At 45.6% G+C, this 13,947-nt stretch overlaps 1 protein-coding gene across 3 annotated transcripts in view; it reads left to right on the top strand.

Moving 5' to 3' along the window:
• The first annotated feature begins 1,189 nt into the window (after positions 1-1,189).
• LOC147626918 (uncharacterized) overlaps positions 1,190-13,947 on the top strand; it is a 113,330-nt gene continuing 100,572 nt past the window's right edge. The window contains exons 1-3 of one of the 3 annotated variants that reach the window (XM_086815471.1): positions 1,190-1,379; positions 1,634-2,237; positions 3,162-3,350. In XM_086815471.1, coding sequence (XP_086671597.1) covers positions 2,025-2,237; positions 3,162-3,350 — 402 coding nt within the window. In that variant the 5' untranslated portion in view covers positions 1,190-1,379; positions 1,634-2,024. Of the gene's footprint in view, positions 2,238-3,161; positions 3,351-13,947 lie in introns of all 3 variants that reach the window. The other 2 variants (XM_086815470.1, XM_086815472.1) reach the window with 2 other exon arrangements.

Genomic DNA, 13,947 nt, shown 5'->3' on the forward strand with positions numbered 1-13,947 from the left:
AGCTTAATACTTTCCTATGTCGGATTTGCAATGTTGAGGGCCAATGGATGTGAGTCAAAGTGCTATCCACACATCTACATGTAGCACAAGCATTAAGAGGAAGCAATTTTCACCTAAATCATGTGTGTGTAAAGAACACATATAATGATGACTACTAGTAACATATGACTCACCTCTAGAAGCAAATAATAACTTTGTTAATTCACGACACCATGGGTACTATATGACTCCCCTATTAAAAGCAAATAAGCTCAGGGTCTAGTACACCCTCCCACACCCTTACAAGACATGTCAGTAACTTTGTTAATACACCACATCAATAGGGTACTATATGACTCCCCTATTAAAAGCAAATAAGGTCAAGGCCTAGTACACCCTCCCATGCTTGCAAAACATGTAATTAATATCTATTTTATTTTTTTCGTAAGAATGTAAATTTTTAATGTGACATTTACTGATATATATATATATATATATATATATATATTTGCGTGCTTGTGTGACCTCCTTCTTCCCCTCTCACCGCCTCACTACTAGCTCGTTCTAGAGAGATCAATATAGTATTTTTTAAGTTCTAAAAATCGGAGAGGCATCATGAAATTTAGAAATGGTTCCTTTATTGCTCAAGCCTGTCATAAAAGTGCTCTTAGTACCCTAACAACATTGGTTTAAGGTACCATACGACTCCCCTAACAAATAGAAACTTTGGTAATACACGAGTGCTCGAGGGCGAGGGAGCATTCGAGTTCTACTACACAGGCGTGGGTTTGAAACTTAGAGGCTAACCACGCTGCTCGAAGGCTGTCCCCTTCTTGAAGGTGTCTTTAAGATGCAAATCTTGCATGCAAGTCCCCATACTCATTGTTCCCATTGAAAGGGCTGGTCACCTACCTTATCTCATCACCGGGTGGTGGTGGCAGCAACTAGGTGACCGCTGTGTTTTCATGAAGGGTTTTTGGGGGGGTGCTCAGGAGCCTCCCCACATTCACCTCATGTACCTTTTGCCCCACAACGATTCAATAACGACCTCATATTGCATGCATTGTTACAAGGACATAGAGCGACGTATGTCATAGACTCTAAAACTCATGTTGTGTGCATTGTTAGCACTATTTGCTATATGTGGAGACTAGTGACAAAAGCGTTTGACCTTTTGAGTTTGAATGGAGTATCTCCCTGCCATGTTGACCACGGATGGAGAAAAAGCTGTGCGATTAAAGAAATGGCAAAGGGAAAAAAACACCCAAATACTATTCTCTTGAAAATATATATTTGGCTATTTATATTGTATACTATACTAGTTTTCTCCTGACACAAGGATTATGGAGCAGATCGTCTTTAGCTTGACACGAGGGTAACTGCGACCGATCTGCACAAAAGTATTTGCTTTTACTACTGTTTTGCCTTTTTAGAACATAAAATAGGAAAAACCTCCAGAAACATCTGCTTCTCCTGCTTCCTCATAGATCTGGTCAGGTCTTTTTGCTTCCATTTTAACCTTTAAGTTGGGTGTTGACTACCCAATTGGCTTCCTAGCTTAATTCTGATTGTAGGCCTTTTTGAGTTTGCGTTTTTTTGAGCCTCTTCTGGCTCATTGGTGTCTTTGTGAGGCAGTATTGGATGTGCATTGCAGCTGAAAACAAGCATTTGAAATGGTGAAAAACATCAGAAAACTGTCATAGCAAGCAGAGGTTTAAAGAAGCATCACAAAGGTAGGGAAAAACATCACAACAACAAGAACTTTTTCGCAGACCTCGAGGTGAAACCCATCAAATCAAGGAGAATTTTGCAGACGCATAAAGAGAAAACAGGTGAAATCTGCAGAGCCCACAAAGAAAAAACAGGTGCAAACCATCAAAGCAAGAAGGGTTCAGCGGAACCCTCATAGAAAGACAGGTCAAAATCGTAACAGCAAAACTGGTGAAACTCCAGCAAAGCCAGATTTGGGAGACACAGAAGCTTTTTTATTTTTCTCTGAATAAATAAACATATATATCTGGAGCAGATACACAGGTCTGGATTGTATGGGAGATAATGCTCTGACTGGCCTTTTGCCTGGAGGGTCCTCATCTGTATTTCTCTTCTCAGGGTCCCAGTATAATGAGAAATGGGCCGAGGCTGAGTTCATAACAGCAGGCATCATCCAGGGCATCCAGCCCTCTGGGCATTCAGAAGGAAAAAGGAGGGTTATCATTGATCATGTTGAACGTTTGATTCGTAAACATTACTATTGCCAGGTAAAGTTTTTGGAATAATCTAAGTCTTCATACACATGCCCGTGTGTCATAACACATGCGTGATGAGTGATAAAAATAGGTCAAATTCACATGTTTTTGGACAAAGGCATGTATGCACGCACGCACATACACATACACATACACATACACATGCACACATTCGCACACACATGCATGCATATGCACACATAAACATGCTTCTGTATATATGCACACATGCACCACACTTACATACATGTACATATCCATAAACATGTATACACACATTTATGGATATGAATTATGTACATGTATGTATATGTTTGTGCATGGGCGTGCGTCTGTGTATGCATGTTAGTATGTATATGCGTGTGCATATATATACACACATATATCTATCTCTTATATTTGAGACACAGTAAGTAGATGTATTAAAAAATGGTGATATCAAAAAACCATCCCCTGTGCACTCAAGTGATATCAAAGTACAGTTCTTGTATACTCAGGATATCATACATTTTTTGAGTGATGCCCCTGGGCATATGCCAAGATTATGAAAGAACTTACTCATATGAAGCTTTTTAAATAAATCGTGCTTGCACATGCAAGTGTGTGCATGTGCATGTGGTCTGCAAACGTGCTTAAGGATAAACACATATGCATGTAGAGTCCAGACTGTGTGTGTGTGTGTGTATCTATATACATACATACATACATACATAGATACATTACATACATGCATACATAGAAATAAATAAATAAATAAGTATAAATGTATGTATATGTATGTATGTATGCATATGCAATTATATACCATATATAACCATGCATCTCTGTACATGTTCCTAGTTCTGCCAATGGGCGTTTCTTTCATTGTATTGTTTTATTGTCATCGTTCTATTACTCTCTTTTACCACTTTTCTCCTAACTCATATGAGCTCATAGGTATGCACATATGGCTCGGTACCACTTAAAACATATCTCCCAGATGGGGATATTGATCTTACGGCCTTCAATTGCCTTCCGCATTCAAATGAGACATGGGCCAATGACCTCCGACATATACTTGAACACGAAGAGCACAACAGGCTTGCAAAGCTTTGCGTTAAGGAAGTCCAAATTATACATGCTGAGGTTCATATCTTTCTTATTTTTCAGCAAGCCAGAAATCACATTCACAATATTTTTTTTTTTCCGAAGAGTTTTGATTCAAGTGCAAATGTTGGCCTAAAGCTTTGTAATGGCTCTTATGAAGTCTAGATTCGCTTTCCCATCTTTTGCATTCAAGTACGTCCCTTCACCCTCATTGTGAGAAGAAAAGAGAGAGTGCTCTCTCCCTTGTTCACACAGGCTTGGGCCTCTCCACACCTTAGCTAGACAGTAGATGTAGACACTAGGGTGTTAATACTTGCATGATTGGGTCTTGGAGGTCATATTTGGCTTCAGAATATGGTTATCTAATTTGTCTCCTTCTCCCTTCCCCCTCATATACAAGTGAATCCTCTCATCCTCTTCTTCCTTCTCCCTTCCCCCTCTGGGGAATATTCGCTTCAGTGAAATGTACAAAAATTTCTAAGTAACAGTGAGATGCCTCACTGTCCACTTAAGGAAAGCTACCTGGGAATGGAGCAGAATGTTTTGTATCTTCTCTGCCAGGTGTGGGTCTTCTGCTGCGATCTGGATCAGGGCAGAAGGCTGGGGAAGATTGTCTCCAAAAGTGGGGCTGCTCCTATAAAGGCTCCTTATGGTTGGTTGCCTGACCAGCAATGAACTGCGAAAATATCTATGCTGTCTTGTTTGTGGTCGCTTTGCTCTTGTATGGGATCAACATGACAAACCTATTGAGCCCGTGGAGCAGTATGCGTTGTGCTTCCCCATACTCAAGGTCTTTCAACTTAGTGCTATAGAATGTAGGCACCTAAGTTGCATTGTAACCCGGCTAATGTCCACTTTATCATCCAACGGCAGGATGCACGTGACATCCTCTTTTGCTTAACTTGATGGAAGTTGCATAGCCTCCAAATCGTCCGTCAATAATGCTAGATAATCTTCAAAGCCGACTTTTTGCTAGTGGGCAAGGGTTCGCATATGTAGATGCCAGACACAGCACACTTTCTTGGGACTTGTGTGATAGAAGTTTATTTGATTTTTTCTAGCTCTTTTTTTCTACCTCATGGCAACCCCAGTTGGATTACCTTCCTTGATGTTCTTATCATCATGTGGCGCACTAGGGAGAGCAACGGGCTATGGTTATACTTGGGTTTTAGGGGCGGTCGTCCAAACGCTGCCTCTTATGGACTCTTGCCAAGTCATTCAGAACAGCTTGAACCAAAGGCAAATATTGTTCCCACTTACCTTTGCTGGTCATGGACATAACACTTCAATACGTCGAACGCCAATTGATTGTAAATCTTTGTCTAGCTGTCCGTGTGTGGGTGGAATGCATTGGAAAAATTCAGCTTAGTATCAAAATTATCAAACAATGCCCTCCAAAAATGATTTGTGAACTTGGCATTGCGATCTGATACAATGGTCTTAGGTATGCCGCCTCACTTAGCCTGCTAGTATTTGGTTAGAGTCTCAGCTTGGTTCAAGGTTGCTCAAAAAATGGAAATCCTCAAAACCTCTGAAGGGGGTAATGGGTTGTAAACCACATTGTTTAGGATTATTGTTTAGCATTACCTTTGTATATGCGTACACAATTTTATACCTCATTTTTTCTATCTATGCAATGTAATTGTAATTGATTTTAGGATTTAGCCAAGCTTACAAGCCTACGTGTAACACTGGCTAATAAGATCATTGTAACATACATAGCCTAGGATATGTTTCAATAGCCTTGGGTGCAATAGATATTCCATGGGTAATTGATCAACAACTTTGCAATATCCTGGGTAGTAACATTAGCCGTGCAAGGAATAAGCATAACCAACTTGCTGAAACGATCAATAATCTTTAAACACTACGTGTTACGCTTACTTGGATTGGGAGGCAAATTTGTCACTCTCTCTGGCTCCTACCCGTCGTGCCTTATGTACTTTGCCATTTGCACGCCATCAAAGCCCAGCTCCTGTCGTTTGCACAATGCAACCTGCCAGACTATGCTAGCTCCATTGCCGTCGCCAGTCCTCATCCAGTCCATCGCCAGCTGCTGTTGGTGTGTTGTCCATCTCTAGCTCGCGCCTGCAGTTTGCCGTACTTGCCGCGCTTGCAGCTCATTGGAGAACTTGAAGACTGGAGAAGACCGACACCAGCGCATTGGTTCCAGCTCCCGGACACCCTGCCATCAACGTGTGCAATCTGCATACCCTGCAAAATCAGGGTTCCGGGCGGCGAGGTAACTGATTTTTGGGTTCACTTCAAGGGGCTTTTGTGTCAAGTTTGCTTTATTGTAGAAATTAAGTGGAGGCAGCAATGCAGAACATCATTAAGTTGCAGGACACAGAAAATTTTAGGAATTTTGAGAATTTGTGCTTAATTGCATAAATTGCAGTTACAGGTTACAGAGAAATTTAGGGCTTTTCTAAAATTAGTGCTTAATCGCATAATTAAAGCTCATTGGTACACAGGTTTTTGGGGTTTTGTGAATTATGTGCAATTGACACATAAATCAGCCCATCGGTGCTCAGAAATTTAGGGATTTTCAGCATTGCATATCTGTAGCCTTGTGTTTGGGGCAAAACATTTGCACAGGGCTTTGTGGTTGCTTGGCATTGCACTTCGGTGTTTGGGATTTTGCCTGCAGGTGCTTTTTCCTCTATGTGAAAGAGGATCATGGCACTTTGATTATGCTTATTCTTTATGTGGATGACATGTTGCTAATTGGGAATGATATGGATAAAATTTCAGCATTCAAAGCTGAATTGCAAACGTCATTTGAGATGACAGATTTGGGATTGTTGCATTATTATTTGGACATACAATTTGTGCAGACAGATGTTGGGATTTATGTACACCAATCAAAGTATATTCAAAAACTGTTGCACAAATTTGGCTTCCAAGATTGTAAGCCCATCTCTACTTCCATGGAGCCAGGGCTGAAATTGAGCATGCATGATGTTGGAGAACCTTTTGATATGAGTGTTTATAGCCAAGCAGTGGGATGCCTCGTATACTTATGCAACACACACCCAGATATTCAGTTTGGGGTTTCCCAGTATAGCAAATTTATGCATAGTCCAGGTACAAAGCATTGGCAAGCAGTGAAGCGGATCTTCCGCTATCTTCAGGGCTCCCTAGATCTTGTGTTGGTATATCCCAGGAGGGGCAGCTTGCAGTTACATGCTTATAGTGATTCCGACTAGGTTGGTGACTATGATACACGGCAATCCACCAGTGGGAATTGTTTCTTTTTGGGGCATTCATGCATATCATGGTTGAGCAAAAAGCAGTCCATTGTTGCCACATCTACTTGTGAGGTTGAGTATAGGGCAGCCTTTACAGCCACAGTAGATTGTGTATGGCTGAGGAGATTGATGATTGATCTTCGTGAGTGTCAGCAGACACCCACCACCGTACTCACTGACAGTGAGAGTGCTATAGCCGTGGTGCGAAACCCAGTGTTTCATGCGTGTACTAAGCACATAGAGATTCATTATCACTATGTCAGGGAGAGGATTCATGTAGGGGAGATCTCATTATCTTACTGCTCATACTCACTGACAGTCAAAGTGCTATAGCCGTGGCACGAAACCCAGTGTTTCATGCATGTACTAAACACATAGAGATTCATTATCACTATGTTAGGGAGAGGATTCATGCAAGGGAGATCTCATTATCTTACTGCTCTACACATGACAATGTTGTAGATCTATTTACGAAGGCGTTGCCTCGAGAGAAGTTTGAAGCTTTTCGCAAAGCTTTAGGCTTACTCTCCTACAGTGAGTGATTTTTTGCCGACCTTGCACAGGTTCACATTGCCACTACAAGAGGGATTTGTTGGCATATATGCTATGAGTTATGCCACATGCTATGAGCATTGAGTAGTGCCACATGTGAACATGGACTAACCAAGGGCACTTTTCTCCCTTTGGGTTTTTTGTCACCATTTGGCTACCCAATTGGTCCACCCGTGCTTTCTCATCATGTATGTACATTGGATTGGTGTCCATGGCAGTTGTATATGTCGGGGATTGATGCCACTCATGTGATACTGTGGACTTGGCTTTCCGTTGGGACTTGTGTCTCTGTGTACATGCGCGGAAATGCCTGGTGGATTCGTGTTCCATTGGGTTTGGTACTTCCTGTACTCGCCTGGAGCACGTCTATTTTGGTATAGTCTCATGAACAAGGATTGTCCATACCAAAGCTGCATTGCATAGCATCTTTATGTGCTTGCTTGCAATTGAAATTGCATGCTGTTTTCATGCTTGCTTGACCAATGTGTAGTTCCGGGTAAGGGGACGCCCGCCCACGAACCGTGCGTGTGAAATTGTTTGTTGACATGGTTATGTGGCATGTGACAGGTGGTAAGTATTGGTCATAAACCTAGCCTTAGGAGTTAGCACTAATTTATAAGTGAGTGTGTACACACTTCATTAAGTTTTGGGCGACCAATACTCACTTATAAATTATGACCAGCCCGGTGTTCACACACACTGATGTCCCGAGGTGGACATAACCCAATGTCCACCGCCTAGACCTTATCCCCTTTGTACAAAGGGAGTAACCAGCCATGTGTCCACGCTAGCTTGCTCCGCAAAGCACCTCCTACAACCTACACTGGACAACTCACCACCTCACTCCTCCTCCTCCCTCTAGAGATTGGCACCTCCTTCATGAGGGCTTTTGGGTTGCATTTTTTGCACTTTCTCCTTCCCAACTCCATTTCCAAGCTTGCTAACGTGTTTCTTAAGCTTCCAAAAGTGTTTTCGGATGCTAATCACTCTCCTATACACTCCCAATGACTGAAATTCAGCAAAACAGCTCTCTTTATTGCTGTAATTTCTGGTCTTTTTGTTGAAAACCCTAATTTCAGTCCTCCTTTCTCAAGTTGAACCATAGGGGAAGCTTTCCCAAGGTTCCCTTCATCCTCTTGAAGACTGTTGTCGCGAAGAAATGCGACAAATTGAAGATCTCATCACTCCAAGGACTTCCATCGCGAACACTTCTGCCGATGTCATCGACTCTACTTGCAAACGGTAAGCTTTTATGCTTAAATATGGAAGTAAGTAGCAGGAGGGAGGAACCGGATTACATGATGACATACCCTGTGTAGTGTTCTCTTGTCCTACGTGCTCTCTTGCAAATTGTTGCTACCATGTGTTGGTGGAACAATAGAGAGCAGATGGTAGGGAACATGGGCACTTGAGAGGGTAGTGTGGATTGCAAGTCTACATCGACAACCACTTGTTTGCAATACTGTATTTATATGCATTGGTATGGAAATCTGGTCAGAAATGCTCATGACACTATGTACTTGATTCTCCCAAGATCAATATATTTTATTTGAGGGAGGGGTCGGCCGTTCTGGCTCATTGTGCGTCTCTTGTCAATTCAGCAAATTACTTCTTGTATTTGAGCAAGTGTCCATGAAATCTTAGTGTATTTAAGTGTATTGATTAGTATTGTGTTCAACCAAGTTACATTGGTATCAGAGCATACGGTTCTCTTTCACTTCTATCGTGAGAGACGATCACCGTGAACACTAGCTATCTCTGTACTTAGAACATTATGGACAGCCATACAATGAATGTTGGAGATGCTAACAAAAGAGGCAGGGACAATGAAATTCATGCCTCCAATGCTTTACAGGATGAGTAAACGCATGTGGTGCACAATGGGGAACATGAATATTTGGGACAGTCATCCCGTGGCAAAGAGAAGATGCAGGAAGAAGAGTCCATAGTCTTGAGGGCTGAACTTACTCGTATGCAGGCTCTTCTCCATGCACAATAAGAAGAATTGAATCTCTACCGCCGCGGGGATCCATTGGTACATGACTGTTTGAAGGCCAAGAAAGCTGAATCTTATATGGATCACGCAATGGCAATGATTGCTCAAGAGTTGCACATGCAACCAAGGGATGCAGCACGTGCATACTTGGCTCGTGTGAGGATGCCTATGCAGAAAAGGCAACCATCCCACATGTCTTGGAATCCCCATAGGTGCTCGAACAAGAACTTATGTCTAAGAGGATGAATCTCCATGCTATGGGAGAGGAACAATCAGTGACTTCACGCCATGCAAGAATACCTTATGTAGTCCGTGAAGGATACAACGTTTATGGTAGTGGTCAAAATGTATGTCAAATGCCATTGCCGGCTGAAAATGTGCATACACAACATATGCAACATGGGCTGCAATTTTCTGTAGGTGCAGGTATTCCGCATCTCTCTCATGCCACTCATGCCTTCGAGTGTGCTGAGGGAGAAGCTATGGCTGAAAACGTATCAATGCATGTTGAGGGGCCAGCCATGCCTCATTCTTACAGGGCACATGTATCTATGCCTTATGCATCACCTTTTGGTCCTAAAATGATGCCAGTCTCACAGGGGCTGTCCCAATGGACAAACATGTGGGAAAACATGTTGAGATGCAGGCACAAGCATCAAAGTCTCGTGACTTCAAAGCCAGAGTGTCCTGTGCACATATGCCCATGGACAAGTTCCTCACCTAGTCCAGCAGGTGCAGCCAGAAAAAGACCAGAGTTTAGAGCATGCTACAGTTTTGGGCCAAGGTTGGACTTGGAGAAGGACGTGGATACTCTGTCGGCTGCATGACTTGGTGCTGTCGGTGGCTGCATACAGGTGTTGTCGGCTGTACCAGAGGGGCAAGGCGGCTGCAGGCACTCCAGAAGACAGGGCGGCAGTTGGCGCATCATGATCAAAGAAGAACACCAGTCGGGCAGCGCTGAAGGGTCATTTAAAGCATAAATGACTGGCCGACCAGCAGTCGGCCAGTATACCAAGTGTCCAAGACCACTATAAAAGGCATAGTGTGCTCATAGATAGAACTATTCAGTCCTTTAGGGATTGGGTCCTTAGAGTCCAAGTAGGGACCAGGATTTTGGTGTTTATCACCCTTTTATGAAGACAGCCTAGGGCTGTATAGCAGAGTACCCTTTTTGTACTATATAAATATACTGAATTTTAAGCATCTCTCTCTCTCTCTCTCTACTCTCTCTTCTTATCTGCGTTTTGCATCAGCATGTTTCCAGGAGTGTTTAGGGCTGAAAGAAGACCCCCAGAGCTTTTGCTTGTTACATTGGTATCAGAGCATCAGGCTTAGCAAAGCTAAACACTGAATCAGTCCCATATGATGGTGTACAGGTCCAAGGTACAGGAAAGTACACGGATACGAAGCCCAAGGCAAGGAACACAGAATCGGGAAGAGCTGCCAGGAGCTTTGTTGGTGGTGTTCCACAGAGCCAGAGGGGATGGCAGTCCTGTGAGCCAGAGAGGTTCTCGGGCAACGGTCCCAAGGGAGGATTACCCTCCAAGGGGTGATGTGAGAGTGCCAGACTCATTTCTCAGGAATGAAGACCAAGACAGTGTTCAGAGTCAGGGCAGGAATGGATTGTGGACTAGATGGAATCAGATGCATAGATCTTAGTCCGTGACAGAGTAGTTTGGAGATTGGGCCGGGCTTTCAGAGAGAAAAGGTTTGCCAGGGATGGATGGATGACAGAGGGACTTCGTGAAAAAGAATGGAATGATGATAGTCATCCAAGAGCAGGTTGGAATCCCGTCATCAAGTTTAGCAGAGGGGGATGTCATGTGCACATATGCCCATGGATAAGTTCCTCAGCTAGTCCAGCAGGGGCAGCCAAGAAAAGACGAGAGTTTAGAGCATGCTACAGTTTTGGGCCAAGGTTGGACTTGGAGAAGGACGTGGATACTCTGTCGGCTGCATGACTTGGTGGTGTCGGCTGCATACAGGTGTTGTCGGGTGTACCAGAGGGGTAAGGTTACTGGCGCTCCAGAGGACAGGGTGGCAGTTGGTGCATCATGATCAAAGAAGAACACCAGTTGGGCAGCGCTGAAGGGGCATTTAAAGCATAAATGACTGGCTAGCAGTCGGCCAGTATACCAAGTGTCCAAGACCACTATAAAAGGCAGTGTGCTCATAGATAGAACTATTCAGTCCTTCAGGAATTTTTTTCTTTCGAGAAAAGATCCTTTCATTAGTTATATAAAAACGCCCGTAGGGCTACAAAAGATCTCTCCTGCTCATAAGAGAAGCAGAGCAGTGAATACAGCAAGGTAGCCCGGGAGACTCTCCCTAGGTGCTGCAAAATACAAGCATCAGTACAAAGGACTGAGGGGCTAAATCATACAATAGGGGGGGGGGGGGGGGGAAGCCAAACAGGTGGCCTGTAATGCCAACGGGGGGATCCCGTGTGTAAGGTATAGAAGGGGCCGCTGCGCCAGGTGGTGTGAAAGGCCTGGCGCCGCAAGATCGCCTCACGGATGCGGTCATACTGTCCTCGCAGGGTGTGGATCAACTCCTGCCAAATCCCCCATACAGTCTCTGCTGGTGGCTCCAGTCTCCCCTCAAAGGCCGTGAAACACCGGGCCCTCCAGGTGAACCAGATGGTGAGGCTGCTGAGGAGCTCCCATCGTAAATCCCTCTCCTGTGTCCAGCTGGCGGACGAGAAATCCGGTGCCGGAACCAGGCGAGGCTGGCCCCTAATGAATCTGATGGCCTGACTGTCCTGCTCCATCTCATAGCCCATAGCAGGCCCTGACGAAGTCGACCAAGAAGCGGCACCCCACGTAAACATACCCTCTGGAGAGAGGGGGACCAGAATACGCAGCATCCGCAGCCAAATCTGCTGTGCCTGAGGGCAATCCCAAAGGCAATGTCTCTGTGTCTCCATAGGGTGGCCGCATCGGACGCAGGCCGCCGGAAGACCGCTGGAAACAAGCCAGGTGCCAACTGCTGAGCCCCTGTGGGCACTGGAAAGTCGAGATGCTACGGGCCTGTCGACTAGCCCAGAGCCGAGCCCAAAAATCCTCCAGGAATTCCTGTGAGAGTCCCTGTAGCCGCCAATGCCCCGTTGTAGCTGGAGAGACCATCCTCCTCGCCGTCAAAATATGCCGCCCTAGCCGAACTGTATACTGGAAAAAGGTGATCTCTGTGGCCTCAAGGGATGCATAAGGATCATGCCACTCGTACTCCCCAGGGTCCCACTGTAGCCGGGCCAAGGGGCGCGCTGCATATGCCCATATGCGCCAATCCGGGAGCACATCTGCAGGGTCGGGGTCAATATGCCACTTCCGAGAAGCGGCGGCCACTACCCGTATCCTCTGAAAGGTGCACTCTGCAACCAAAGGCGACTCCACCTCCACTCTCTGAAGTCTGCCCTCATCCTGAATCTCATAGTAGAGGCATCTGCCATCCTCAGTGCAAGCTCTGACAGCAATTAGGATCTCCAACTGTGTAAAGGCTCCCATCCACCGTGGGGCCACTAGCTCGAAAGGCGTGAACCACTCCTCTGTGAGTGCCTCCTGAATATCATCCCTCATAATCAACCCCCCTCTGAAGTGACTCAGCCTCTCCACCTGGATCTCCTCTGGGAGACTGCAGAAGGCCTGCCAGTCTCCAAAACTACATGCTGGGCCTGCCGCTAAAGGTCCTCAGGCTAGACGAGGCCGAGAACCCAGCATATGACCTTGCTCTGTGCGAACCGCTGGGCTCCAGATGAGCGGCTGTCTGGCCCGCTCCTCAACACAAGAAGGAGGTCGCTGAGAGAGCCCCGGTCTCAGCAGCTCCCAAGCTCTCAGGATGCTCAAAGCAAATCTGTCCTCCCATCCTCTACTGAGGCCTGTCCTCCTCATCTCTATGAAGATCCAGCGAATCTCTGGTGCCCAAGTGCCCCCTGCTGGGGGAGCCCGAGCCTGCAACTGCTGCAAGAGAAGCTCTTTCCAAGGCTCAGCGCCTGGAAGCAGCCCCCGAACAATAAGCTTCCCAAATAAGGCTCTACTCTGATCGACTGGATCTATAATTCCCAAGCCTCCCTGAGCCAGCGGAAGTGTAATAACTGCCCATGCAACCTTTGCCCAGGCTGGCTGACCGTCCCGCCCAGACCAAAGAAAGTTCCTGATTAGCCTCTGTACTTGGCTGATGCAAGAGCTCGAGAAGATCTAGCAAGACGTAATGTACCACATGGTCGCTAACAGCCTGATTTGCCACCACCACCCTCCCAGCCAAGGATAGTCGACCTGTACTCCAATACAAAAGCTTCTTCCGAATGCTTAGAAGAAGCGGGGCAATCTGTTGCTCAGGTGACAAATCTAGTCCAATCTGGCATCCCAAATACCGCACTGCTTTGCGAGGAGGAATCCATCTAAAATCGGGGTCCGGGCTCCATGCCGGAGTGGGAGCACTACTGATCCAAAAGGCCACTGTCTTGCGCCAATTGATCAATGCTCCCGAAGCTGCACTAAAAACCTGGAGCGACTGCTCTGCCCGAAGAAGATTGGCCTCTTGGCCATGCAAAAATAAGCCCGTGTCGTCTGCAAACTCAGCATCGAGCAGGTCCTCCCCCCTGACTGGGAGCTGGAGTCCTCTCAAACCAACCTCCTCTGCCGTCAAATACATGCTCATAGCCTCCGCAAAGAAGAGAAAAAGAAAAGGGGCAAGAGGACACCCCTGACGGACGGATTTGGTCAGCTCAAAACTCGGCCCCCGTCCTCCTGCAATCAACACCTGGCTACGAGCTGTGGAATATAGAGCCGCCACCCCTCTGATCCATCCTGGCTCAAAGCCCAGGCGAAGCATAGTGCCC

The sequence above is a fragment of the Cibotium barometz genome, chromosome 21 (genome assembly GCF_041138505.1).
Source record: "Cibotium barometz isolate CiBa-2024 chromosome 21, ASM4113850v1, whole genome shotgun sequence".
NCBI classification, from domain to species: domain Eukaryota; kingdom Viridiplantae; phylum Streptophyta; class Polypodiopsida; order Cyatheales; family Cibotiaceae; genus Cibotium; species Cibotium barometz.